Consider the following 26,264-nt stretch of genomic DNA (forward strand, 5'->3'; position numbering starts at 1 on the left):
CATTGGCATTGTATCCTTTGAATGTTTCACCTATTGTAGAGCCTTTAGAATCATCAATGTCACATTTAACTCCTTCCACTGTTAAGGCACCAAAACTTGAACTTAAGCCACTCCCACCACATCTAAAATATGCATATCTAGCTGAATTTGAAACTCTTCCAATTATCATAGCTTCTGATCTCACCCCAATTGAAGAAGATAAACTAATTAGGGTGTTAAAAGAGTTCAAATCAGTTTTTGGTTGGTCTATTGCAGATATCAAGGGAATAAGCCCTACCATGTGCATGCATAGGATTCTCTTGGAGGAAGGGGCAAATGATAGGAGCATATTTAGGCAACTTAACTAGCTTATTCTTGTGCATTTGTGCTATTATTTCTTAGTTAATGTCGTATTACAACTCAATTTCGTGTGTTTGTAGGTCCTATGGGTTAAAGTATCAAGAAAGTGCATTTTGGTGCATTTTGGAGCTATTTTGGACACTAGGTGGTGAGCTTGCATGTGGGCTAACATGGATGGACGAATTTGGACTTCAAGAAGGTGGAAATGTAATAAGAAGAGGAAGGAACTAAGCTTTGGACAAAGTGGATAAGGAAAGTGCAAGAAAAGAGGAAACCTTATCCAAAACATTATCTAAACATTATCCAACCTTATCCAACATTATCCAATTATCCAAAACATTATCCAAACCTTATCTCATCTTATCTTATCCAAACCTTATCATGTCTTACTCCTAATTACATGGGGACCTAAATGGATCATTCTTGAACCTATTTCTAGAAGCATCCTAGTCTAGAAGGGCCAAATCTGCCACAAAACCTATTCTTTCTAGAAACCCTAGAAAAGTGGCGCCCAAACCTTTCTAGAAGGCTTTACCTTGCCTTGCAAGCCAAGCTACCCTCTCCCCTAAATCAGCCGCACCTTCCTAGGCCCAATCCCTTTGGGATTCTGAATTCCAAGGCCTAATCCTTGTGGATTTGGGTATACATATCAGTTTATAAAAATATGTGGGCCAAAACCTTCTCCTAAGTGGATTTGAATCACCATGGCCGAATTCTAGGGCCCTAATCCAATAAATCGGCTAAGTTAACCCTAATCTAATAAACCCTAGGACTATATAAACATATTTTCAGCCACAAATTCGTACCACCCCCTTATGCTATTCAGAAACCCTTGTGCCGCACCTCCATTCTCCATTCTAAGCCTCCATAGACCTCCCTCCACATCCATACATCTCTGCCGCACCCTTCCCCACCATAATCAACCATCCTCCATCCCTCCAAACAAGAAAACACCACCCAAAACCACCAATTCCATCACCCTAACTTTGTGCCGCAGCAAGGAGGAGGAAGAGGAGCCAATCTGTGCATCGAATCCATCTTGGAATTGCTGAGCATTTAGGTGTATTCTTTCTTATGATTTCCATGTTTAAATTCAATACTTTTTGTTGTGCAAGCATGAGGAACTAATCCCCCCTTTGGCTAGGGGGGAATTTCGAAACCATGGTTATATTTGCATGATGATTTGATTACTTTCAGTTGTGATTTCATGAATGATGAATTCAATTTACTTATCTATTTTAATTAAAACTTGCTTATGTATATGAATTGAGAGTGCACGCTTGATTTGCATGCATAAACATGATGCTAGGATATGAGGGAACTTCACCTAATCGTTGGGAACTCACATCCATGAGTAGTTAAGATTGTTGGTCGCAATTATGTTAAGTAAATTCTTGGTATAAGTATCATGCGCTTTCATAGTTACGAATGCCTCGTCAACACCTATGATTTCCATAGAACCTAATGATCTTTGATTGTCTTTCTATCATGCGCTTTCATATAGAAAACTTTTAAGGAATAATTTGATTGCAATGCGCTAATTCCATTCAATTCAATGACCTAAGGGAAATCTGAGAGTTAATTTAAGCGTACCTAATTAACTTGGGGTGTTGAGGTTCATAAATTCATCGAATAAGCAACTGGAGATTATTTTGTATGCAAGTATGCCATGTGTGGAGAAAAACCTCCTAGCCATCTCACCATCCACTTAATTTCACCAATTTCGTCAGAATCTGCCTATTTTACATATTTGTTTTGTTTGTTTGATTTTCGTCAAAAACCAAATCCCCAAGTGTCTTAGAGTGTCTAATTAGTTAGAATATGTTTTAGATTGTGTTTTTGAGTGTTTTGATTCAAGTTGTTACCCAAATTCGTCCAAATTAGTGAAAGTGCTCAAAACTGCCCAGAAAGTGTTTTTAAGGCAGTTTTGAGTGTTTTGGGGCTGTTTTGAGTCTTTGGGTTTGTTTTAGTGTTTTTATTGTTTAGCTTTGCATTCTTTGAGTCTAGTTTAGTGTTTTAACCTTTGTTTTACGTTTTTGAGTCAGTTTCCAAGTGATTTAGCAATCCCTCCTAATCCCCGGTTTAGAACGATCCCTACTTATTTATATGCTACAATTGTCAAAAGAGGGTTAATTTGTGTGTTAAGTTAATTTTCGCATCAAATTTTGGCGCCGTTGCCGGGGATTAGCAAAGTTGCTAATCCCTTGGATTGTTATTTTTGTTTTTCTTATTAGATCAGATTCTTATGTTATTTTGTTTCTTGTTTTAGGTACTTGTTTATGACTCGGAGTTCTAATCCAGTTCACGAACATATTTTAAACTTTGACGACGATTTGAGCGTGAGTTGAGACGTAAGAGGAAGAACCCGGAACCTAGTGAATCAAGTGCAAGTTCCGAGTCCGTTTCTGAATTTGAAGAGGAAGTGGAAGACATGGCAGCGGACAACCGAACAATCAAGGAGCTTTCCGCTTCGGGATTGGCCAATGCCGCACCCTTGTGCATCCAATACCCAAGGGCGGCTCAAGACAAGACTGCTGAGTTCGAATTGAAGTCAAACCTGTTACATCACATTCCGAAGTACCATGGGCTGTCCATGGAAGATCCGAACAAGCACTTGAAGGAGTTTGAAGTCGTTTGCTCAAGCATGACTCCGGTGAACGTGGATGAGAGCATCTTGAAGATGAAGGCCTTTCCCTTTTCTCTCCAAGAGAAAGCGAAAGATTGGTTGTACGAGTTGGCTCCCAGAACGGTCACATCATGGGAGAGCATGAACGTCAAATGCTTTTACGAGGGACTTCTACAATACTTTTACGAGGGACTTCTACCTATTGAACGTCAAATGCTAGATGCCTCAGCGGGAGGAGCATTGGTGGACAAGACCCCCACGGCTGCAAAGTCCTTGATTGCTAATCGAGCATTGAACGCTCAACAATACGAAGGCGTTGGACAGAGGAGTACCCCACGGCAACACCAAGTCAATGAGGTAAGTGCCATAACCGAACTTCAAAATCAAATGGCTAACCTTACTACGTTGCTTTCTCAGGTGGTGGAAGGTCCAAAAGTCAAAACCGTAGCTTCTTGTGGCGTATGCTCCATGCAAGAACACCCTACAGACAAGTGCCCACAATTAATCGAGAATGGAGGGTGGGAGACACTCAATGCCGTGGGATATGGCAACCAATACCAATCACGTGGTGATCCGTTCTCTAATACTTACAATCCCGGTTGGCGTGATCATCCGAATTTCAAATGGCGAGACCCCCAACAAGGTCAACAACAAAGCGGATTTAGGCAACAACCCCCGGGTTTCTATCAAAAGCCGTTGGCACCACCACAAGCCCAAGCACAACCTGCCCAAAGCAATGTAGGTAATTCAAGTGAAAATGATAAGATTTTTCAATTACTTACTACTTTGACGCAGGAAATCCAAACTCAAAACAAAGAGAGGCAAATCCAAGACAAGAGGGTGGACAACTTGGAGAAGCAAGTGGGACAGATTGCCGAATTCATGGGGCAATTTCGTGAGCAAGGAAGGTTGCCTAGCTCAACAGTGGTCAACCCGAAAGGAGGATTCGAATCTGCGAAAGCAATCATGTTGCGAAGTGGAAAACAAGTTGGAACGGCTTCACAACCCTCTAATTCAGCCCCAATGGAGGACGAAAAGTTGCAATTTGAAGAGGGGGAGCATGAGCAAGCCACGGCAAGGATGGGAGACACCATGCCGCAGCCACCCAAAGTACACCACTCGGCTTCTAAGGGTAAGGATGTTCCAAATTCGGTTATTTCTAATGTTATTCCTCCAAATGTACCTTTTCCTCGTAGATTCATGCAAACAAAGAAGGAGGAGGCTGAAAAGGACATTTTAGAGACGTTTAGAAAAGTACAAGTCAATATACCACTTTTGGATGCAATTAAACAAGTTCCGAGATATGCTAAGTTTTTAAAAGAACTTTGTACTACTAGGAAGAGAATTTCAAACAAAGAGGTTGTAAAGGTAAGTGAGAATGTCTCAGCCATCTTGCAACGTAAATTGCCCCCTAAATGCAAAGATCCGGGTAGTTTTACGATTCCTTGTGTTATTGGCAATAATCGGTTTGAACATGCTATGCTAGACTTAGGTGCATCTATTAATGTTATGCCTTACTCCATTTATGCATCTATGAACCTAGGTGAGTTAAAAAATGATGGTGTGATTATTCAATTGGCCGATAGATCTAATGCCTATCCAAAGGGTGTTTTGGAAGATGTTTTAGTGCAGGTTAATCATCTAATCTTTCCGGCGGATTTCTACGTGTTGGAAATGGAAGAATCAAACCATGCCCCGTCATTGCCAATTCTTCTTGGCCGCCCATTTATGAAAACAGCCCGCACGAAGATTGATGTGTTTAATGGGACTTTGACAATGGAATTTGATGGGGAAGTTATTAATTTCAATCTTTCTGAATCTATTAAGTACCCTCTTGATGATCATTCATGTTTTGCTATTGATGTAATTGATTCGTTGGCGCAGGACCATTTTGAACAATTGAACGAAGATGCACTTGAATTGGTCATTACAAGAGGAATGGAACTTAAAGACAAGGAAGTAGGGCAATTGCATACCCACGGCATGCATGGTGAGCACCATGCCATGCCCCCTAGTGTTGACATGGTTGAGATAGTGGCTGCCCTTGAGTCATTGCCACTACAATCTGGTAAGTCTTCGGACCTAATTTCAATTCCAATTTCAACTAATAAGCCCATTCCTTCAGTTGTGCAGCCACCTTCCCTTGAACTTAAACCATTGCCAAGCCATTTGAAGTATGTTTTCTTGGGAGACCAAGAGACCTTGCCCGTCATCATATCCTCCTCACTCACGGCACAAGAAGAAGGTAAGTTAGTGAGGGTGTTAAAGGAGTACAAAACTGCGATTGGTTGGACGTTGGCCGACATCAAGGGAATAAGCCCAACCACGTGCATGCATCGTATACTTTTGGAGGAGGGGACCAAAGCATCTCGAGAGGCTCAACGCCGACTCAACCCTCCAATGATGGAAGTTGTGAAGAAGGAGATAATCAAGCTCTTGGATTGTGGAGTGATCTATCCAATTTCAGACAGTCGGTGGGTGTCTCCGGTGCAATGTGTTCCAAAGAAATCCGGAGTAACTGTGGTGACAAATGCCGAAAATGAGCTTGTTCCTACGCGAATCCAAACAGGTTGGAGGGTTTGTATTGACTATAGGAAGCTCAATGCCACGACAAGGAAAGATCATTTTCCCTTGCCATTCATTGATCAAATGCTTGAAAGGTTAGCGGGTTATGCGTTTTATTGTTTTCTTGATGGGTATTCAGGTTATAATCAAATTGTGATAGCCCCAGAAGATCAAGAAAAAACCACTTTCACATGCCCTTTTGGTACATTTGCTTATCGTCGTATGCCATTTGGTTTATGTAATGCACATGCCACATTTCAAAGATGCATGATGAGCATATTTTCAGATTACGTTGAGAAAATTATTGAAGTTTTTATGGATGATTTCAGCGTTTTTGGTGATTCATTTGATGGTTGTTTGAATAATCTTAGTTTGATTTTAAAACGATGCATTGAAACTAACCTTGTGTTAAATTGGGAGAAATGTCATTTCATGGTTAAACAAGGCATAGTTTTAGGTCATATTATTTGTGAAAAAGGTATTGAGGTAGATAAATCAAAAATAGATCTTGTGCGTCACTTACCCTCTCCTACTTCGGTTAGAGAGGTTCGTTCGTTCCTTGGACATGCAGGTTTTTATAGGAGGTTCATCAAGGATTTCTCGAAGATCTCCCAACCTTTATGCCGCCTCCTACAAAAAGATGCACCTTTCGACTTCACCAAGGAATGCACGGCAGCTTTCCAACTCATCAAGGACATGCTAACCACGGCACCCATCATTGTGCCACCAGATTGGAGTCTTCCGTTCGAGCTAATGTGTGATGCATCCGACTATGCGTTAGGGGCTGTTTTAGGCCAAAGGAAGGACAAGAAGCCGCATGTCATCTACTACGCATCTCGGACGTTGAATGACGCTCAATTGAACTATTCAACTACTGAAAAAGAACTTCTTGCCATTGTCTTTGCTTTAGATAAATTTCGATCATATTTACTTGGTACTAAGGTTATTATTTTTACTGATCATGCAGCTTTAAAGTACTTGTTCACGAAGAAGGAAGCCAAACCACGGCTAATTCGATGGATGCTACTTCTTCAAGAGTTTGACATCGAAATCAAGGACAAAAAGGGAAGTGAAAATGTGGTGGCTGACCACCTAAGCCGCATGATACATGAGGAGGAGCCGTACCCTATTGTAGAAACATTCCCTGACGAGCAATTGTTATCCATTAAGGTAAGTGAGCCTTGGTATGCGGATTTGGTAAATTATTTGGTGACTAAACAAGTTCCTAACACTTTAACTAGAAACCAACGTGATAAATTGAAAAAAGACGCTAGGTTTTATGTTTGGGATGATCCATACTTGTGGAAATATTGCTCGGATCAGATTATACGTAAGTGTGTGCATGACATGGAATTCACTTCTATTTTAACATTTTGTCACACTTATGCATGTGGGGGACACTTTGGGACACAATGCACAGCCCTTAAGGTTTTAGAATGTGGATTCTATTGGCCAACTTTATTTAAGGATGCTAGAAACTTTTGTATGTCTTGTGATCGTTGCCAAAGAATGGGCAACATTAGTGCAAAGGATCAAATGCTGCAAAATGTTATTCTCCCGGTTGAAATTTTTGATGTTTGGGGTATTGATTTTATGGGTCCTTTTCCTTCCTCACATGGTTTCTTGTATATCTTACTTGCTGTGGATTATGTATCGAAATGGGTGGAAGCAAAAGCCACCCGAACTAATGATTCTCGAGTGGTTGCAGATTTCATTAGAACTAACCTATTTGCAAGGTTTGGAATGCCACGAGTGATCATAAGTGATGGAGGATCTCACTTTTGCAATCGAACCATTGAGGCTTTGCTCAAGAAGTACAACGTCACGCATAAGGTTTCAACACCTTATCATCCTCAGACCAATGGGCAAGCCGAGGTTTCAAATAGGGAGATTAAGCAGATTCTAGAAAAAACCGTGGGCCCTACAAGGAAGGATTGGAGTGTACGATTGGAGGATGCGTTGTGGGCATATCGCACGGCTTACAAGACCCCTGATGCGAAAATAGTTAAACACACAAATTAAACCCTATGGATGACAATTGTAGTAAATGAGCAAATAGGGATCGTTCTAGACCGGGGATTAACTAGGGATGCTAATCAATGTGAAATTGACTCAAAAACGTAAGAACACAATATAAAACACTTACTAGACTCAAAGAATGCAAAACTAAACTTTAAAACACTAAGACAAACCAAAAGACTCAAAACAACACAAACACACTCAAATCTGCCTAAAAACCACTTTCTGGGCAGATTTGAGCACAAACACAAATTTGGACGAAATTAAGTAATAACTTGACTCAAGAATGTAAAAACACTAAACTAAAACACTAAACTAACTCAAAGAATGTAAAACTAAACACTTAAAACATTAAAACAAACCAAAAGACTCAAACATCACCCAAAACACTCAAAACTGCCTTAAAATCACTTTCTGGGCAGTTTTGAGCAGTTTGGTGAATTTGGACGAAATTGGGAAATAAAATGAATCAAAACACTTAAAAGCACAAACTAAATTGATTTCTAACTAAATTGGACATTAAAGTAAAGGGGGATTTAGATTTATACGAAAATTGAAATAACAAAACAAGTTAATAAACGAAACAGATTGTAAAACGAATTTGAGAAACAAGATGATGGATGGATTAGTTAGAGGTCCATTCTCCACACATGACACATTTATATATGAATCGATTCTCCAATTGTTTTTCATTAACTATGATGCTCAACACCCCAAGTTAACCGTGATGCACTAATTAACTCTCAAATTTTCCTTAAGTTATTGAATTGGATGATGCATGCGACAATTCAAATCATTCTCCAATGGTTCTCAACATGAATGCATAGAAGAGATACAATGAGAGATTGATGCGTGAATTTATACGCGCACAAATTAAACCCTCTTTTTGTCAAATTGTAGTATAGGTGCAAGTAGGGATCGTTCTGGACCGGGGATTAGGAGGGATTGTTAATCTCTTGGAAACTGACTTAAAAACGTAAAAACAATATAAAACACTAAACTAGACTCAAGGAATTAAAAAATACTTTAAAACATAAACTAAACAGATTCTAACAAGTTCAAAAGACTCAAAACTCTTAAAAACACAAACTAAATTGATTTCTAACTAATTTGACATTAAAGTAAAGGGGGATTTAGGTTTTGACAAAATTAAACTAAATGAACAAATTGCAATTAAAACAGAATGTAAATATGAATGTGAATAAAATATGGATGATGGAATAGCCAAGGGGTTCTTCTCCACACATGTTACACTTGCATACAAGATTGATTCTCAGTTGGTCTTTCGATAAATTATGAAACTCAACGCCCCGGGTTAATTAGGTCCGCTTAAATTAACCGTCAAGTTTTCCTTAAGTTAATGAATTGGATGGGTTAGCGCAACGCAATTCACCACATTCTCCAAAAGTCCTTTACGTGAACAGCACAATAAAGATACAATCAAAGATCATTAAGCATTATGAAAACTATAAGTGTTGACGAGGCATTCGTTACTATGATGAGCATGAAACTCGTGCCAAGAATTCATTTAACGCGATTGTTTATAAGCAACCTCCACTACTTGTGAATATAAGTTCATAACGATTAGGTGAAATTCACTTATATTCTAGCGTCATATTTATGCATGAAAATTAAGCGCGCATTCTTAATAAACATTCATAAATAAGTTATCAATCAAACGGTTAAACAAATTGAATCCACAACTTATGAAATTCCAACGAAAGTTAATCAATTCATATTGCAAATATAAACATAGTTTCGAATCACCCCCTAGCTAAAGGGGGTTTAGTTCCTCATAACTTTGAAATCAAAGAAACACCTAAACATTCCAACAACTCAAACTTGAATTGTATGAACGTTTAGGCACTCTTCTCTTCCTTTCCTCATACGTACAAAACAAAGAGAATTGAATTTAAACTTTGAAATCAAAGAAACACCTAAACATTCCAACAACTCAAACTTGAATTGTATGAACGTTTAGGCCCTCTTATCTTCCTCGTTGTTGTAGCACAAGGTCTAAGGATAGTTGGTTTGGGGGAATGGAAGTGTGGAATGGAGTGAGGAATGGTGGAAGGGGGACTCACGGTTTGGATTCTAAGGGGAAGATGGGAAGCTCACGGCTAGGGAAATAATGGAAGTGTTTGAGGGGTGTTGTGTTGTGAATGAGATGTTCATGAATGAATGAATGCAAGGGTATTTATAGGAGTAGTGGAGGGAACATATGGCTATGTCATTTGTAGGTGAAGTAGGTGGATGTTGTAGGTGAAGTAGGTGGATGTTGTAGGTGAAGTGGATGTTGTAGGTGAAGTAGGTGGATGTTGTAGGTGAAGTAGGTGGATGATATGTTAAGTGATAAGTGATAAGTGATATGATATGTGGTTATGATATGATAAGTGGTTAAGTGGTGATGATAAGTGATAAGTGATTAAGTGATATGATATGTGGTGATGATAAGTGATAAGTGCATGTGGGTTAACTAATGAAGGAAATGCATGTGCAATGACAATGTGTTAGAATGGATGTGTGTTATGCATGGCATGATTGGGATTAGGAAAGGTTTAAATGTCCTAAAACTAAAGAGAACAAGGTTCCAACACTTTGGCTCCAATTAGGTCTTCAATTTCGTCCAACATTTTGGCTTCAAGCATAAGCTATCCGTCCTTAGCCCAAAAGTGCTCCAAAAGTCTCCAAAATGCATCTTTTTGCTCCTTTAGCCCTTTGGACCTACAAACACACGAAAATAGCTTAAAGTACTAAAATAACTAAAGAAACATAACGTAAATGTACGAGAACAAGCCATTTAAGTCGCATAAATATGCTCCTATCAAATACCCCCACACTTAGCTTTTGCTAGTCCTCGAGCAAAACAGAAAAACAAAACAAAAAGAACAAAACACAACCTACACCTTCCAACAATCGTATCAGGGACTTCCAATGCACATGACAAGTTAAAAATCATTATTCTCACAGATTTGAGCCATCTTTACACTTAAGTACATTCTTAATCATAGTCACCACATACTAGTTCACAATTAAGCAATTAAAACACATTTCAAATGTAGTAACATGCCTTTAGAGAATTCCCTCAATTTCTTACTAGATGTACTCTCGTTTTTCACACAGATTTTCTGACTACACACCCTACACTAGGTATATGTGAGAAGATTGATGTAAACATGTAGACGAACACTCACATATGTTATAATAAGGAAAGCATTTTCTGGAGTTAATAAGCATGTTTAGATATGATCTCATGAATGGAATGCTACTACTTAGACGCGAGAACCAGTGACACCATAAGCTCATACCAAGTTCAAACTCCACAATTGAAATACATAACACTCAATATAGAAGTCAAAGGGTAGTAACGGGGCTAGGGTATTGGCTAACAATGAAAGGTGAAGGATAAACAAACATTCTTAAAGCAATAGTGAGCAAAGTATTGAATTAGGCACTTAGAATTCCCTTAAGAACGCAGAAGTCAACTTTGAACACCCAAGGGAAAATCACACAAAACTTAGGGCCATATTCAACTTTTTGGACCCTTTCTTCAACCATCAACGCTCGTGAGTTCATTCTTACTTATTTTCACTCCTTTTTTTTTTTTTTTTTTTTTTTTTTCTTTTCTTCTTCTTTTTCTTTTGAATCTCAAAACATACATATAAACGTAAGAACAAACTTTTACTCCCCCACACTCATTTTCTTGCATAATGTAACTCAAAAGGAATTCATTTAAGTCATGCTCACTAAACTTTAAGAACAAGGGTATAGGAAAGTCCTACTCTAAGCTAGGTAAGGGGTGATGTGGGTAAACAAGGAATAAAGGCAAAACGAGGCTCAACGGGGTTAAAACTTACAACATATACGAAGTATGGGAAGTAAGGCTATTTGGCTATGGTGGTGGTCACTACACAACTTCTTCTTGAATATGTGTTATGCAAATCAATAACATGCTTTGAATGAAATGGGCATGAGTTCTAGCATTTGGAACTATATGATGAAACGCCTTCTAAGTAGTAACCAAGCAAAGAATAATGAGATCATGCAACGACTTTAGAAAACAAGAAATCACAGATTATACTCTCCAAAGAACGTTATAGGCTCAAGTCTCTCAGGGTTGTAGCGTTTGTTTGAGTTCCTTCCTTCAAGCATGTTACAAAAACAAATTTTTTTCTTTTATGATTGCATGTGAAGTCATACATTATAACCATAACCAAGCATATACCAAGAGTAAATCAAACTTTTCTCTATGTTTATAACTCTTTCTAACCGTCATGCAATTATAAACCAAATCCTTATCATTGTGTTGGAAGGTACCCTAAGACACAAACGCACAAAAACGACTCTTAAAACAACTCTTTTTGGGTTTTTCAAAACAATTTTTCAAATTTTTATGGGATTTTCGAATTATAAAACAAAACACACTAAAACACTCTAAAACAATTTAAAAACACCTTAAAACAGCAAGGAACAACATTTGAAGGGTGATAAAATCCCACGAATTTGCATAAATATACTTAGTTACCCCCCCCCCCACACTTAAATCAAACATTGTCCTCAATGTTTTAAGCATAGATTCACACAAAACATAAGTAAACACACAAAAAGCAATTCAACATACTAAACATGGCAGAATGTAATTAACAAAGAGAAGAGTTTAGGGACGCAAATCTGGTTATGGAGTGTAAATTCCCTCTTCTCCTTGGCGATTGCATTGAGGCATTGATCTTGGTGATTCCACAGGCATACTCTTGAACTGGGCTGCTTGATTCTTTTGGTCTCCTCCACTTGTTGATTTTCCTTTGTGCTACTGGGCTGGAGGATTCTTTTGGTCTTCCCCGAAGGTCTGAGCTTACCCCTTTGGTCTGTTTCTTTGTTCAATCTTTCCAATTCGTATTGAAAAGGGTTGGAGGATAACTCAGCCTATGTTTGTCTCCACATGCTTCAATGTATCATTTTCACTTGCCTTACTCGTTCCCCTTTGCAGAAGTGGTCCCTTCTCCGGAAGTGTATCAACCGTTGAAGATGACTACTCGAGAGCAACGCTAGGTAAGCAATCAGGAATAGATCCCAGGCAGTTGGCTCCAGATCGGAAGACTGACTCCAAGTGCCGGCTGATTGCTTCTTTTACTTTGCCATGCGAGTAAGAACAAGGACAAAGAAAAAGACAGGGAAAGAGCATGATATGAGATACTTTTGCTTTTGACCTTGATGATATGAGATACCTTTGCTTTTGAAGAAGCGGTGAATGAATCAGCACATGTATTTGTTGTGCTGTTTCCTCCTGGGTCATATGTACTCCAGGCATCTGGTATCATCTTTGGGGAAGAAGAAAGAATTGAGTATTTCGAAAGGCTTTGCTGGGAGTGCACCCTCAGAGGTGAGGGAGAGTTGGGCATTCTCTTCAGGTTTGCCTTGCCATAAAAGACGAAGGTCGACATATATAGAGAAAATATCAAGTGGTGGTACTGTGTTTTTACCCTTGTCGACAAATGTCTCTTCGATATCTGAACGATGCCTTTTCGATTTCTGAGCAGGCGCCCCTTCGATTTCTGAACGACACCCCTTTGCTTTCTGAACGACACGTAGTAGTGCGGATGCGGCTCCTTTTGACAAAGCTGCACGCGTTTTCTGAAAAGCAGAGAAAGCGTCGCCGAACTTTGCGCTTGTCGGCTAAAGAGGTATAGTTGCGATGATGGCCTCCACGTGTTTTCAGCTTTGTCAGATATCTTTTGACAAAGTTGAACGCGTCTTCTGAAAAGCCGAGAAAGCGTCGCCTAAATTACGCCGGAAAATCTGGCTCTTTGAATCGGTGGACGCGTCGCCTTGGCTTTTTATAGAGCTATCAATCACCCCAACACACACACTCTGAAGAATTCCCATTCTTGAACATCGTCTCCGGCCCTTTGAAATTTTAACTCCATCCCTTCTCTTTGAACACTTTTGAAAAAATGGCAAACTCATCGAACCTTAGCTTGGAATTGAGCCTTAGCAGTGATACGGGCGCGCCGCGTCAAGGTAACGTATAGCGCCCTTCTTTCTTATCTTCTAACGGTCTTCTTACAGGTGAAGACTCCGTGATGCAGGACGCCACAACAGCTACAATAGTAGCTAGGAACCTCCTCACTCCAAAAGATAGTAGGCTGCTGTCAGGACGGTCCGATGAGTTGGCCGTTCAAGAGTCCCTCGCACTTAGTGTTCAGTGTGCGAGTTCTGTGTCCAACATGGGCCAACGCCTGCTTGCCCGCTCCCGTCAGGTGGAATCATTGATGGCAGAGGTGGAGAGTCTTAAGCAAGAGATCCAGCAGCTTAAGTACGAGAATAGAAGTTTGCATGTGCTTGCAAATAACTATTCGTCGGGCATGAAGAGGAAGCTTGATGAACTGCAAGAGTCTGAAGGTCGGATTCAAAGTGACCGTCAAAGGTTTTCGTCTTTCCTCCAGAGGCACCTTTTTCCTGGATCATCCAGCGTTTGGCCAAGTATTGAGGCCTGGAATGCTCCCGCTCCGATGCCTTCCGCTCCAATGCCTTCTGCACCGATGCCTTCCGCTCCGATGCCTTCCGCTTCAATGCCTTCCGCTTCAATGTCTTCCGCTTCGACGCCTCGTAGTGGGGCTTCACGTAAACAACCTTTGTGAAGCACCATCTTTCTCCATGTTTAGTATTTTATTTAATATATGATAATTTTTTATTTTTTATTTTTTTTTCAGTGCATTGGGTTGCCTCCCAAGTAGCGCTTTCTTTTACGTCTTGCAGCCGGACGAAGAACCCAATCACTCCAGGATATGTTCACGAATCGGATGAGAACTCCGAGTCATAAACTGGTACCTAGAACAAGAAACAAAATAACATAAGAATCTGGAATAAAATAAAAAGAACAAACGAAAATAAAACAATCCAAGGGATTAGCAAATTTTCTAATCCCCGGCAACGGCGCCAAAATTTGATGCGTGAATTTATACGTGATAGGAGCATATTCATGCGACTTAAATGGCTTGTTCTCGTGCATTTACGTTATGTTTCTTTAGTTATTTTAGTCCTTTATGCTTCTTTTGTGTGTTTTCAGGTTCTAAGGGCAAAGTATGCAAAAGGATGCCTTTTGGAGCCTTTTGGAGCAAATTAGAGATTGGAATGGATATCATATGCTTGGAGCCAAGAGGATGGACGAAATTGAAGGATTCCTCCTCCATTGCAGCCACATGCACATTCAATCATTCACACCAAAACCTTGCACATGCTTTCCCATTTCATTATTCATTCACCTTGCAGCCACTCCACATGCATTTCTAGCTTTTCCTTTGCATTCCCCCTTTAATCAACACACACAATCCATTCACCACAGAAATAAGGCCTTTGTGCCAGAAATTCACCCATTCCAAACACTCTTCCATAAACTCATCCATTGCAGAAATGTAGACCATCAAACCACCCCCTTTGTGCCGTGAGTCTTCCCTACAAATCCAAACGCCATCCTTCCATTCCTCCACCACTACCTAAACCATTCACACCATCAAACTATCCTTAGACCTTGTGCTACAACGAAGAGGAAGAGAAGAGTGCCTAAACGTTCATACAATTCAAGTTTGAGTTGTTGGAATGTTTAGGTGTTTCTTTGATTTCAATGTTTAATTTCAATACTCTTTGTTTTGTACGAATGAGGAATGGAAGATAAGAGGGCCTAAACGTTCATACAATTCAAGTTTGAGTTGTTGGAATGTTTAGGTGTTTCTTTGATTCTCTTTGTTTTGTACCATGAGGAACTAAACCCCCTTGGTTAGGGGGTGATTCGAATATATGTTTATGCTTGCATTTTGATTTGAATACTTCTAATTGCGTTTTATAAGTTGTGGATTCAATTTGTTTAACCGTTTGATTGATAACTTATTTATGTATGTTTATTGAGAGTGCACGCTTAATTTTCATGCATGAATATGACGCTAGAATATAAGTGAGTTTCACCTAATAGTTATGAACTTATATTCACAAGTAGTGGAGGTTGCTTATAAACAATCGCGTTAAATGAATTCTTGGCATAAGTTTCATGCAATCCATAGTAACGAATGCCTCGTCAACACTTATAATTTTCATAGAGCGTAATGATTCTTGCTTGTATCTCTATTATGCAATCATGTAGGGGACTTGTGGGGAATGTTTTGAATTGTTGTATGCGCTAACCCATCCAATTCAATAACGTTAGGAATATTTGAAGGTTAATTAGTGCATCACGGTTAACCCGGGGTGTTGAGTTTCATGGTTTATTGAAATGCAATTGGAAATCATTTTATTATGCAAGTATAACATGTATGGAGATGAACCCCTTAGCTAGCCTTCATTCCATTCAAATTCTATCACACATTCACATTTACATTTTGCTTTAATTTGAATCTGTGCATTTTAGTTAATTTTCGTATAAATCTAAATCCCCCTTTACTTTAATGTCCAATTTAGTTAGAAAGTGTTTTAGTTTGTGTTTATGAGTGTTTTGATTCATTTTATTTCCCAATTTCGTCCAAATTCACCAAAGTGCTCAAAACTGCCCAGAAAGTGATTTTAAGGCAGTTTTGAGTGTTTTGGGTGATGTTTGAGTCTTTTGGTTTGTTTTAATGTTTTAAGTGATTAGTTTTACATTCTTTGAGTTAGTTTAGTGTTTTATATTGTATTTTTACGTTCTTGAGTCAAGTTATTACTTAATTTCGTCCAAATTTGTGTTTGTGCTCAAATCTGCCCAGAAAGTGGTTTTTAGGCAGATTTGAGTGTGTTTGTGTTGTTTTGAGTCTTTTGGTTTGTCTTAGTGTTTTAAAGCTTAGTTTTGCATTCTTTGAGTCTAAGTTAGTATTTCATATTGTTATTTTACGTTTTTGAGTCAAATCCAAGTGGTTAACAATCCCTCCTAATCCCCGGTCTAGAACGATCCCTACTTATACTTATACTACAATTTGACGAAAAGAGGGTTTAATTTGTGTGCGTATAAATCTCGCATCAATACGCGCACAAATTAAACCCTCTTTTTGTCAAATTGTAGTATAGGTGCAAGTAGGGATCGTTCTGGACCGGGGATTAGGAGGGATTGTTAATCTCTTGGAAACTGACTTAAAAACGTAAAAACAATATAAAACACTAAACTAGACTCAAGGAATTCAAAAATACTTTAAAACATAAACTAAACAGATTCTAACAAGTTCAAAAGACTCAAAACTCTTAAAAACACAAACTAAATTGATTTCTAACTAATTTGACATTAAAGTAAAGGGGGATTTAGGTTTTGACAAAATTAAACTAAATGAACAAATTGCAATTAAAACAGAATGTAAATATGAATGTGAATAAAATATGGATGATGGAATAGCCAAGGGGTTCTTCTCCACACATGTTACACTTGCATACAAGATTGATTCTCAGTTGGTCTTTCGATAAATTATGAAACTCAACGCCCCGGGTTAATTAGGTCCGCTTAAATTAACCGTCAAGTTTTCCTTAAGTTAATGAATTGGATGGGTTAGCGCAACGCAATTCACCACATTCTCCAAAAGTCCTTTACGTGAAAAGCACAATAAAGATACAATCAAAGATCATTAAGCATTATGAAAACTATAAGTGTTGACGAGGCATTCGTTACTATGATGAGCATGAAACTCGTGCCAAGAATTCATTTAATGCGATTGTTTATAAGCAACCTCCACTACTTGTGAATATAAGTTCATAACGATTAGGTGAAATTCACTTATATTCTAGCGTCATATTTATGCATGAAAATTAAGCGCGCATTCTTAATAAACATTCATAAATAAGTTATCAATCAAACGGTTAAACAAATTGAATCCACAACTTATGAAATTCCAACGAAAGTTAATCAATTCATATTGCAAATATAAACATAGTTTCGAATCACCCCCTAGCTAAAGGGGGTTTAGTTCCTCATAACTTTGAAATCAAAGAAACACCTAAACATTCCAACAACTCAAACTTGAATTGTATGAACGTTTAGGCACTCTTCTCTTCCTTTCCTCATACGTACAAAACAAAGAGAATTGAATTTAAACTTTGAAATCAAAGAAACACCTAAACATTCCAACAACTCAAACTTGAATTGTATGAACGTTTAGGCCCTCTTATCTTCCTCGTTGTTGTAGCACAAGGTCTAAGGATAGTTGGTTTGGGGGAATGGAAGTGTGGAATGGAGTGAGGAATGGTGGAAGGGGGACTCACGGTTTGGATTCTAAGGGGAAGATGGGAAGCTCACGGCTAGGGAAATAATGGAAGTGTTTGAGGGGTGTTGTGTTGTGAATGAGATGTTCATGAATGAATGAATGCAAGGGTATTTATAGGAGTAGTGGAGGGAACATATGGCTATGTCATTTGTAGGTGAAGTAGGTGGATGTTGTAGGTGAAGTAGGTGGATGTTGTAGGTGAAGTGGATGTTGTAGGTGAAGTAGGTGGATGTTGTAGGTGAAGTAGGTGGATGATATGTTAAGTGATAAGTGATAAGTGATATGATATGTGGTTATGATATGATAAGTGGTTAAGTGGTGATGATAAGTGATAAGTGATTAAGTGATATGATATGTGGTGATGATAAGTGATAAGTGCATGTGGGTTAACTAATGAAGGAAATGCATGTGCAATGACAATGTGTTAGAATGGATGTGTGTTATGCATGGCATGATTGGGATTAGGAAAGGTTTAAATGTCCTAAAACTAAAGAGAACAAGGTTCCAACACTTTGGCTCCAATTAGGTCTTCAATTTCGTCCAACATTTTGGCTTCAAGCATAAGCTATCCGTCCTTAGCCCAAAAGTGCTCCAAAAGTCTCCAAAATGCATCTTTTTGCTCCTTTAGCCCTTTGGACCTACAAATACACGAAAATAGCTTAAAGTACTAAAATAACTAAAGAAACATAACGTAAATGTACGAGAACAAGCCATTTAAGTCGCATAAATATGCTCCTATCAGAGATCATTATGCTCTATGAAAATTATAAGTGTTGACGAGGCAATTGTAACTATGAATGCATGATACTTTTGCCAAGAATTCAATTAACGCGGTTGTGACTAGCAACCTTCACTACTCATGTTTATAAACTTGTGACGATTAGGTGAAACTCGTTTATAAACTAGCATCGAGTTTATGCATGAAGACTAAGTATGCATCCCTAATCAACATACAAAAACAAGTCTTTAATAAACATGATAATTGAATTGCAATCACAAATTAACAAATCACAATTGGAAGAAATCAATTCATATTTCAAACATATCCATGGCTTCAAACTTTCCCCTAACTAATTAGGGGTTTAGCCACTCATGATTACACAAACTTAGAGAGTAATAACAAAGTAAACATTGAAAACAAGAATCGAAGTACACCTAAAAATTCCAACAACTCAATCTTGAATTGTATGAACGTTTAGGCCTCTTCTCCTCTAGTTGCTGCGGCACAAGGGGTTTTGGTGAGTTTTGGGGGTTATGGATGATGTAGAAGGATGTGTTTAGGGTAGGGATGGATGTAGGGGAAGGTAAGGAGTGTTTTTGGGCAGAAAATATGAAGAATGGTGAAGTATGGTAGTGCTAGAGAGAGGGGAGGAATTTCTGGCGTGAATGAATGTGTATGAGAGATGGTTTTCTGAAATGGAAGAGTGTGTGTTTTGTGGCTGCAATGCATGCTTATTTATAGGTGAAATGGGGGGAACATGATGACTAGGAATTAGGTGGAAAGCTGAAATGGTGATGGGATATTTTCTGTGGCAGAAATGCATGTGATTAAAGGGTGGGAATGCATGTGTTTTGACAGAAAATAAAAGGGAATGTTGGAAATCTGGAATGGGAACCCACGGCATGGTTGTTTTCTGGTGGTGAATGGGTTTATGTTTGAATGGTGCATGTGGGTTGATTATTTAAAGGGAGTGCATGTGGAATAAAGGTTGGAATGAACATGAAATGCACGGTTTTGAGAGATGATTATGGATGCATGTGTTGAATGATTATGGGTGTATGTGGGTGGAAATGCATGTGGGAATGCAAGTGATTTGGCTGAAATGAAAGGTAGTGGGAAGTGCATGTAAGCCACGGCAAGGAATGCTTTTTCTGAATGAATGAAGGCAGGTTATGTGGAAGGGCTTGAACAAAGGTAGAAGCATGGCACAAAGGTGAATGGGTGATGTGTGAATGTGGTTGAATGATTAAAGTGTAAATGATTAATGAATGGTTCTTTGTTGATGGTGGAAATCTAAAATGATTAAGTGGAATGTGCATGTGGCTGTAATGATGGTGTTTTGCACGGCAATGATGGAGAAAGAATGTGTGGATGTATGGTTGTGTTGGTGATGAATGTGAACTCTTTGTTCTTCATTTTCATTCCTTTGGTCTTCAATTTCGTCCATCTACTTGGCTTTAAGCATATGCAATCCATTCCAATCTCTAATTTGCTCCAAAAGGCTCCGAAAGGCATCCTTTTGCATCCTTAGCCATATGAACCTATAAACACACGAAAATGACTTTAAACACTAAATTAAGTAAGAAAACACAACATAAATGCATAAGAACTAGCTAACAAAGGCGCATAAATATGCTTCTATCAAATTCCCCCACACTTAGCTTTTGCTAGTCCTCGAGCAAAACAAAGAAACAAAACATAACCTAAACCTTCCAACGTTCACCTCAGGGATTTCCAATGGTACATGACAAGTTAAAAATCATCATCCCCACAGATTTGAGTCATCTTTACAATTGAAAACATACTTAATCATAGTCACCACTTACTAGTTCACAATTAATCGATTAAAAGAATGTTTTGAATGTAGTAACATGCCTTAGAGAATTTGCTCAATCCTTACAAGATATGCACTCAATTTTCACTCAGATTTTCTAACTACACACCCTATACTAGTTATATGTGAGAAGATTGATGTAAATATGAAAACGAATGCTCACATATACGTATAACAAAGAACGCAATTTATGGAGTTAATAAGCATGTTTAGAAATGATCTCATGAATGGAATGCTACTACTTAGATGCGAGAACTAATGACCATATGCTCATACCAAATTCAAACTCCACAAATTGAAACACATAACACTCAAGAATGAAGTCAAGGGTTGTAACGGGGCTTGGGGTAGTGGTTAACAAAGAAAAGATAAGGAGAACAAGCGTTCTTCAAGTAATAGTAAGCAAAGTAGTGTACTTAAGACTTAGAATTCATTTAGATTGCAGAAATTAACTTTAAAACACAAGGGGAAGACTTAGACAACTCCTTAGGGCCGAATTCATTGTTTTGGACCCTTACTTCAACAAACAATACTTTGGAATTCTTTTTCACAACTTTTCAACTCTTTTTCATACTTTTCACGCCTTTTTTTTTTTTTTTCTTTTTCTTTTCTTTCATGCCGTGCCTATGGCACACAAATTCTCACACAAGAACACTTCCCCCACACTTGTTTTCTGCCAACATAAATCGAAAGAAATTCAATTTGAATCATGCTTTACTAAGCTTTAAGAACAAGGGTGTGGATGGTCCTAATCTAGGCTAGGTGAGGATAATGTGGGTTAACTTAAACATAAAATGACATGGGATACACGGCAATATGGCTAAGGTGGTGGTCACTACACAACTTCATCTTGAATCTGTGTTATGCAAATCAATAACATGCTTTGAATGAAATGGGCATGAGTTCTAGCATTTGGAACTAAATGATGAAACGCCTCTAAGTAGTAACCAAGCAAAGAATAATGAGATCATGCAACGAGTTAGAAAACAAAAATGCACAGATTCTAACTCTCCAAATAAACGTTTAGGCTCAAGTCTCACAAGGTTGTAGCGTTAATTTGAGTTCCTTCCTTCAAGCATGTTACAAAAACTGATTTTTTATTTTTTATGATTGCATGTGAAGTCATAAGTTATAACCACAACCAAGCATACACAAAGACTAAATCAAACTTTCATCCATGTTAATCACTCTCTTTAACAGCCATGTAATTACAAACCGAATCCTCATCATTGTGTTGGAAGGTACCCTAAAACAAAAACAAACACACAAAAACACTTTGAAAACAACTCTTTTTGGGTTTTTAAAACAAATTTTTCAAATTTTTATGTGATTTTCGGATTTTTACTTCAAAACACACTAAAACACACCAAAACTGCTTAAAAACACTTAAAAACAGCAAGGAACAAGTCTATAAGTAAAGGGTGATAAAATCCCATGAATTTGCATCAAAAACACTTAGTTACCCCCACACACTTAAATCAAACATTGTCCTCAATGTTTCAAGCATAAAATCACACAAAACACAAAGAAACACACAAACAGCAAGTAAAACAACTAAATAGGCAGATTCGAAATAAACAACAAAGTGAAGGGTTTAGGAACGCAAATCTGGAATTGGAGTGATTCCTTGAGCTTCCTTTGTTGAATTGCATGGGTTGCCTCCCAAGTAGCGCTTTCTTTAACGTCTTGCAGCCGGACGAAGACACGTTCATGCTCCATTAGAGCCCACGGCATGGAGTGGGATCTCCTCCACGACATGCTCCACAAAGTTCTCATAGTATGGCTTCAATCTATGTCCGTTCACCTTGAACTCGTGGCCACTTTTTAAGCTTTGGACTTGGACTGCACCATGAGGAAAAACATTAGTAACAACAAGAGGTCCAATCCATTTAGAACGTAACTTACCAGGGAATAACCGAAGTCTTGAATCAAAAAGCAACACTTTCTGCCCCTTGGAGAACGTTTTGGTACGAAGCATCTTATCATGATAAGCCTTCGTCTTGTCCTTGTAGATGCGAGCATTCTCGTAAGCCTCGTTCCTAATCTCCTCAAGTTCATCTAATTGGAGCTTCCTATGAACTCCAGCAGCGTCTATGTCCAAATTGAAGGTTTTCACAGCCCAATGTGCCTTGTGCTCTAACTCAACGGGCAAATGACATGGCTTACCATATATAAGCCGAAAAGGTGACATGCCAAGGGGAGTTTTGTAAGCCGTACGATAGGCCCACAATGCATCGTCCAAGCGCAAACTCCAATCTCTTCTTGAGGGTCCCACGGTTTTCTCTAGGACTTGTTTGATCTCCCTATTTGAAACCTCCGCTTGCCCATTGGTTTGAGGGTGATAAGGTGTGGAAACCTTATGAGTAACGTTGTACTTCTTGAGCAAAGCTTCAATGGTGCGGTTACGAAAGTGAGAACCCCCATCACTAATTAAAACTCGTGGCATCCCAAACCTAGCAAAAATATTAGATTTCACAAAATCTGCAACAACCTTAGAATCGTTAGTACGGGTGGCTTTGGCTTCCACCCATTTGGAAACATAATCGACAGCTAGCAAGATATAAGTGAAACCAAAAGATGGAGGGAAGGGGCCCATGAAATCAATACCCCAAACATCAAAAATTTCCACAAAGGAGAGAGATTGTTGCGGCATTTGGTCCTTAGGCCCTATGTTACCTGTTCTTTGACACTTATCGCATGTTACACAAAACATTTTAGCATCTTTAAAGAGATTAGGCCAATAAAATCCAGATTGTAACACCTTTAGGGCTGTCCTTTGGGTGCCAAAATGTCCCCCACATGCATAAGTATGGCAGAATGTAAGAATGGAATTAAATTCAGATTCGGGCACACATCTACGCACAATCTGATCTGGGCAGAATTTCCATAAATATGGATCATCCCAAACATAAAAACGTGCATCATGAACAAGTTTATCACGTTGGAACTTGTTTAGGGTACTAGGAACTTGCTTAGACACCAAGAAATTGACCAAATCGGCATACCAAGGGGTTCTTACCTCAATGGACAGAAGTTGCTCATCCGGAAACGTTTCTAAAATGGGGGTGGACTCTTCCTCACGCACCATTCTACTTAGGTGGTCAGCCACCACGTTTTCACACCCTTTCTTGTCTCGGATTTCAAGATCGAACTCTTGAAGTAGGAGCATCCAACGAATGAGTCTTGGCTTAGCCTCCTTTTTGGTGAGAAGATACTTCAAGGCTGCATAGTCAGTGAAAACAATTACTTTAGTACCAAGAAGATATGATCTAAACTTATCTAAAGCAAATACAACCGCCAAAAGTTCTTTTTCGGTTGTAGAATAATTCAATTGAGCATCATTTAAAGTGCGTGAAGCATAATAAATAACATGTGGCTGTTTATTTTTCCTTTGACCCAAAACAGCCCCAAGTGCATAATCCGATGCATCACACATCAATTCAAAGGGAATGGACCAATCCGGGGGAGTTATGATGGGTGCCGTGGTGAGTAAGTCTTTTAGATGCTTGAATGCCTTCTCACACGCCTCGTTGAACTCAAAAGACACATCCTTTTGGAGTAGGCGGCATAGGGGTTGTGCAATCTTGGAAAAGTCCTTGATAAATCGTCGATAGAATCCTGCATGGCCAAGAAAAGAACGGACCTCTCTAACCGACGTAGGAGAGGGTAAGTGACGTACAAGATCTATTTTAGACTTATCAACTTCAATTCCTTTTTCAGAGATGATATGACCCAAAACTATACCTTGTTTAACCATAAAATGACATTTTTCCCAATTCAAAACAAGGTTAATTTCCATGCATCTTTTCAAGATTAAAGTGAGATTATGCAAACAAGCATCAAATGAGTCTCCAAACACACTAAAATCGTCCATAAATACTTCAATTATCTTTTCAACATAATCAGAGAAGATACTTACCATGCATCGTTGGAAAGTGGGCGGTGCATTGCATAAACCAAATGGCATACGACGATATGCAAAAGTACCAAATGGACAAGTAAAGGTGGTCTTTTCTTGATCATCCGGCGTTATGACAATTTGATTATAACCCGAATAACCATCAAGAAAGCAATAAAAAGAATGGAGGTGGACAAAGCCAAAATTGACGTCATCACCAATATGGTAGCCCCCACCACTGTGAAGGGAGTAAGAAGTTTTTTGGGCCATGCGGGTTTTTATCGTCGTTTCATTAAGAACTTTTCAATGATCACTCGTCCATTATGCAATCTGTTAGCTAAAGATGTTGTATTTCATTTTGATAAGGCTTGTATGGATGCATTCAATACTTTGAAAAATGAACTAACCTCGGCCCCTATTATTATGGCACCAGATTGGTCGTTACCTTTTGAATTAATGTGTGATGCCTCTGACTATGCTGTTGGTGCAGTTTTAGGGCAAAGGGTGAACAAGCTTCCACATGTGATCTACTATGCAAGCCGGACTCTGCATGATGCTCAACTTAACTATTCCACAACTGAAAAGGAGTTGCTTGCTGTTGTTTTTGCCTTAGAAAAGTTTAGGTCATATCTTGTGGGATCTAAAGTTATTGTGTTTTCTGATCATGCAGCCATTAGGTATTTGATGACAAAGAAGGATGCTAAACCACGCTTGATTAGATGGATACTCTTACTACAAGAGTTTGACTTGGAAATTCGAGATAAGAAGGGCAGTGATAATGTTGTGGCTGACCATTTGTCCAGGCTTAATGAAAACCATGGAGTGGGACAACCTTTGCCCCTAAATGAATCATTTCCAGATGAACAACTCTTTGTTGTTCAAGAAAAAGAACCATGGTATGCGGACTTTGTGAATTATCTTGCCTGTGGTATAATGAGAAATGACCTTTCTTTTCAGGAAAGAAAGAAGTTCCTTGCCATGGCGAAGCACTACGTTTGGGACGAACCATATTTGTTTAAATATTGCCCTGATCAAATCATTAGGAGATGTGTCCCAGAGAGTGAGCAACAAAGCATTCTAACATTTAGCCATACATTGGCGTGTGGAGGACATTTTGGTGCCAAAAAGACATCTCTAAAGGTTTTACAATCTGGTTTCTTTTGGCCTACTTTATTCAAAGATGCTTTTGATTTTTGTTCTAAGTGTGATAGGTGCCAGAAGATGGGGAACATTAGTCGAAGAAATGAAATGCCATTGAACAACATTTTGGTAGTGGAGCTCTTTGATGTTTGGGGAATTGACTTCATGGGACCATTTCCATCCTCCTTTGGCTGTTTATACATATTAGTGGCAGTGGATTACGTATCCAAATGGGTTGAAGCCATTGCTACAAGAACTAATGATCATAAGGTTGTGTTGAATTTTCTTAAAGATGTGATTTTTTGTAGGTTTGGAACCCCAAGAGCTATTATTAGTGATGGTGGCAGCCATTTCTGCAACAAACCCTTTGAATCCTTAATGAAGAAGTACAACATCAACCACAAAGTGGCAACCCCGTACCATCCTCAAACCTCAGGACAAGTGGAGATTAGCAATAGGGAGATCAAGAACATTTTGATGAAGACTGTGAGCCCTACAAGGAAGGATTGGTCACTAAGGTTAAATGATGCACTATGGGCATATAGAACAGCATACAAGACCCCCATTGGCATGAGTCCTTATCGCCTTGTGTTTGGGAAAGCTTGCCACTTGCCAATGGAGCTTGAACACCGTGCATATTGGGCCATCAAGAAGTTCAACTTTGATTACAAAGATGCTGGAATAGCAAGGAAGCTCCAACTTAATGAGTTGGAAGAGCTTAGAAATGAGGCATATGAGAATGCCAAAATCTACAAGGAACGGACTAAGCTCTATCATGACAAGGCCATCCTAAGGAGGGAGTTTCACCAAGGTATGAAAGTACTTTTGTATGACTCACGTTTGAGACTTTTTCCAGGAAAACTGAAGTCTAGGTGGGTGGGACCATTCAAGGTGCTGCAAACATTTCCCCATGG

At 38.9% G+C, this 26,264-nt stretch overlaps 1 protein-coding gene across 1 annotated transcript; it reads left to right on the top strand.

Moving 5' to 3' along the window:
* The first annotated feature begins 3,847 nt into the window (after positions 1 to 3,847).
* On the top strand, positions 3,848 to 7,552 carry LOC137710001 (uncharacterized). Its single transcript, XM_068448970.1, has 5 exons — positions 3,848 to 4,333; positions 4,598 to 4,759; positions 4,850 to 5,033; positions 6,498 to 6,700; positions 7,388 to 7,552. Exons 1-5 carry the CDS (start codon positions 3,848 to 3,850, stop codon positions 7,550 to 7,552), a joined length of 1,200 nt encoding a protein of 399 aa, XP_068305071.1.
* The last annotated feature ends 18,712 nt before the right edge of the window (positions 7,553 to 26,264 follow it).

The sequence above is a fragment of the Pyrus communis genome, chromosome 12 (genome assembly GCF_963583255.1).
Source record: "Pyrus communis chromosome 12, drPyrComm1.1, whole genome shotgun sequence".
Taxonomy (NCBI): Eukaryota; Viridiplantae; Streptophyta; class Magnoliopsida; order Rosales; family Rosaceae; genus Pyrus; species Pyrus communis.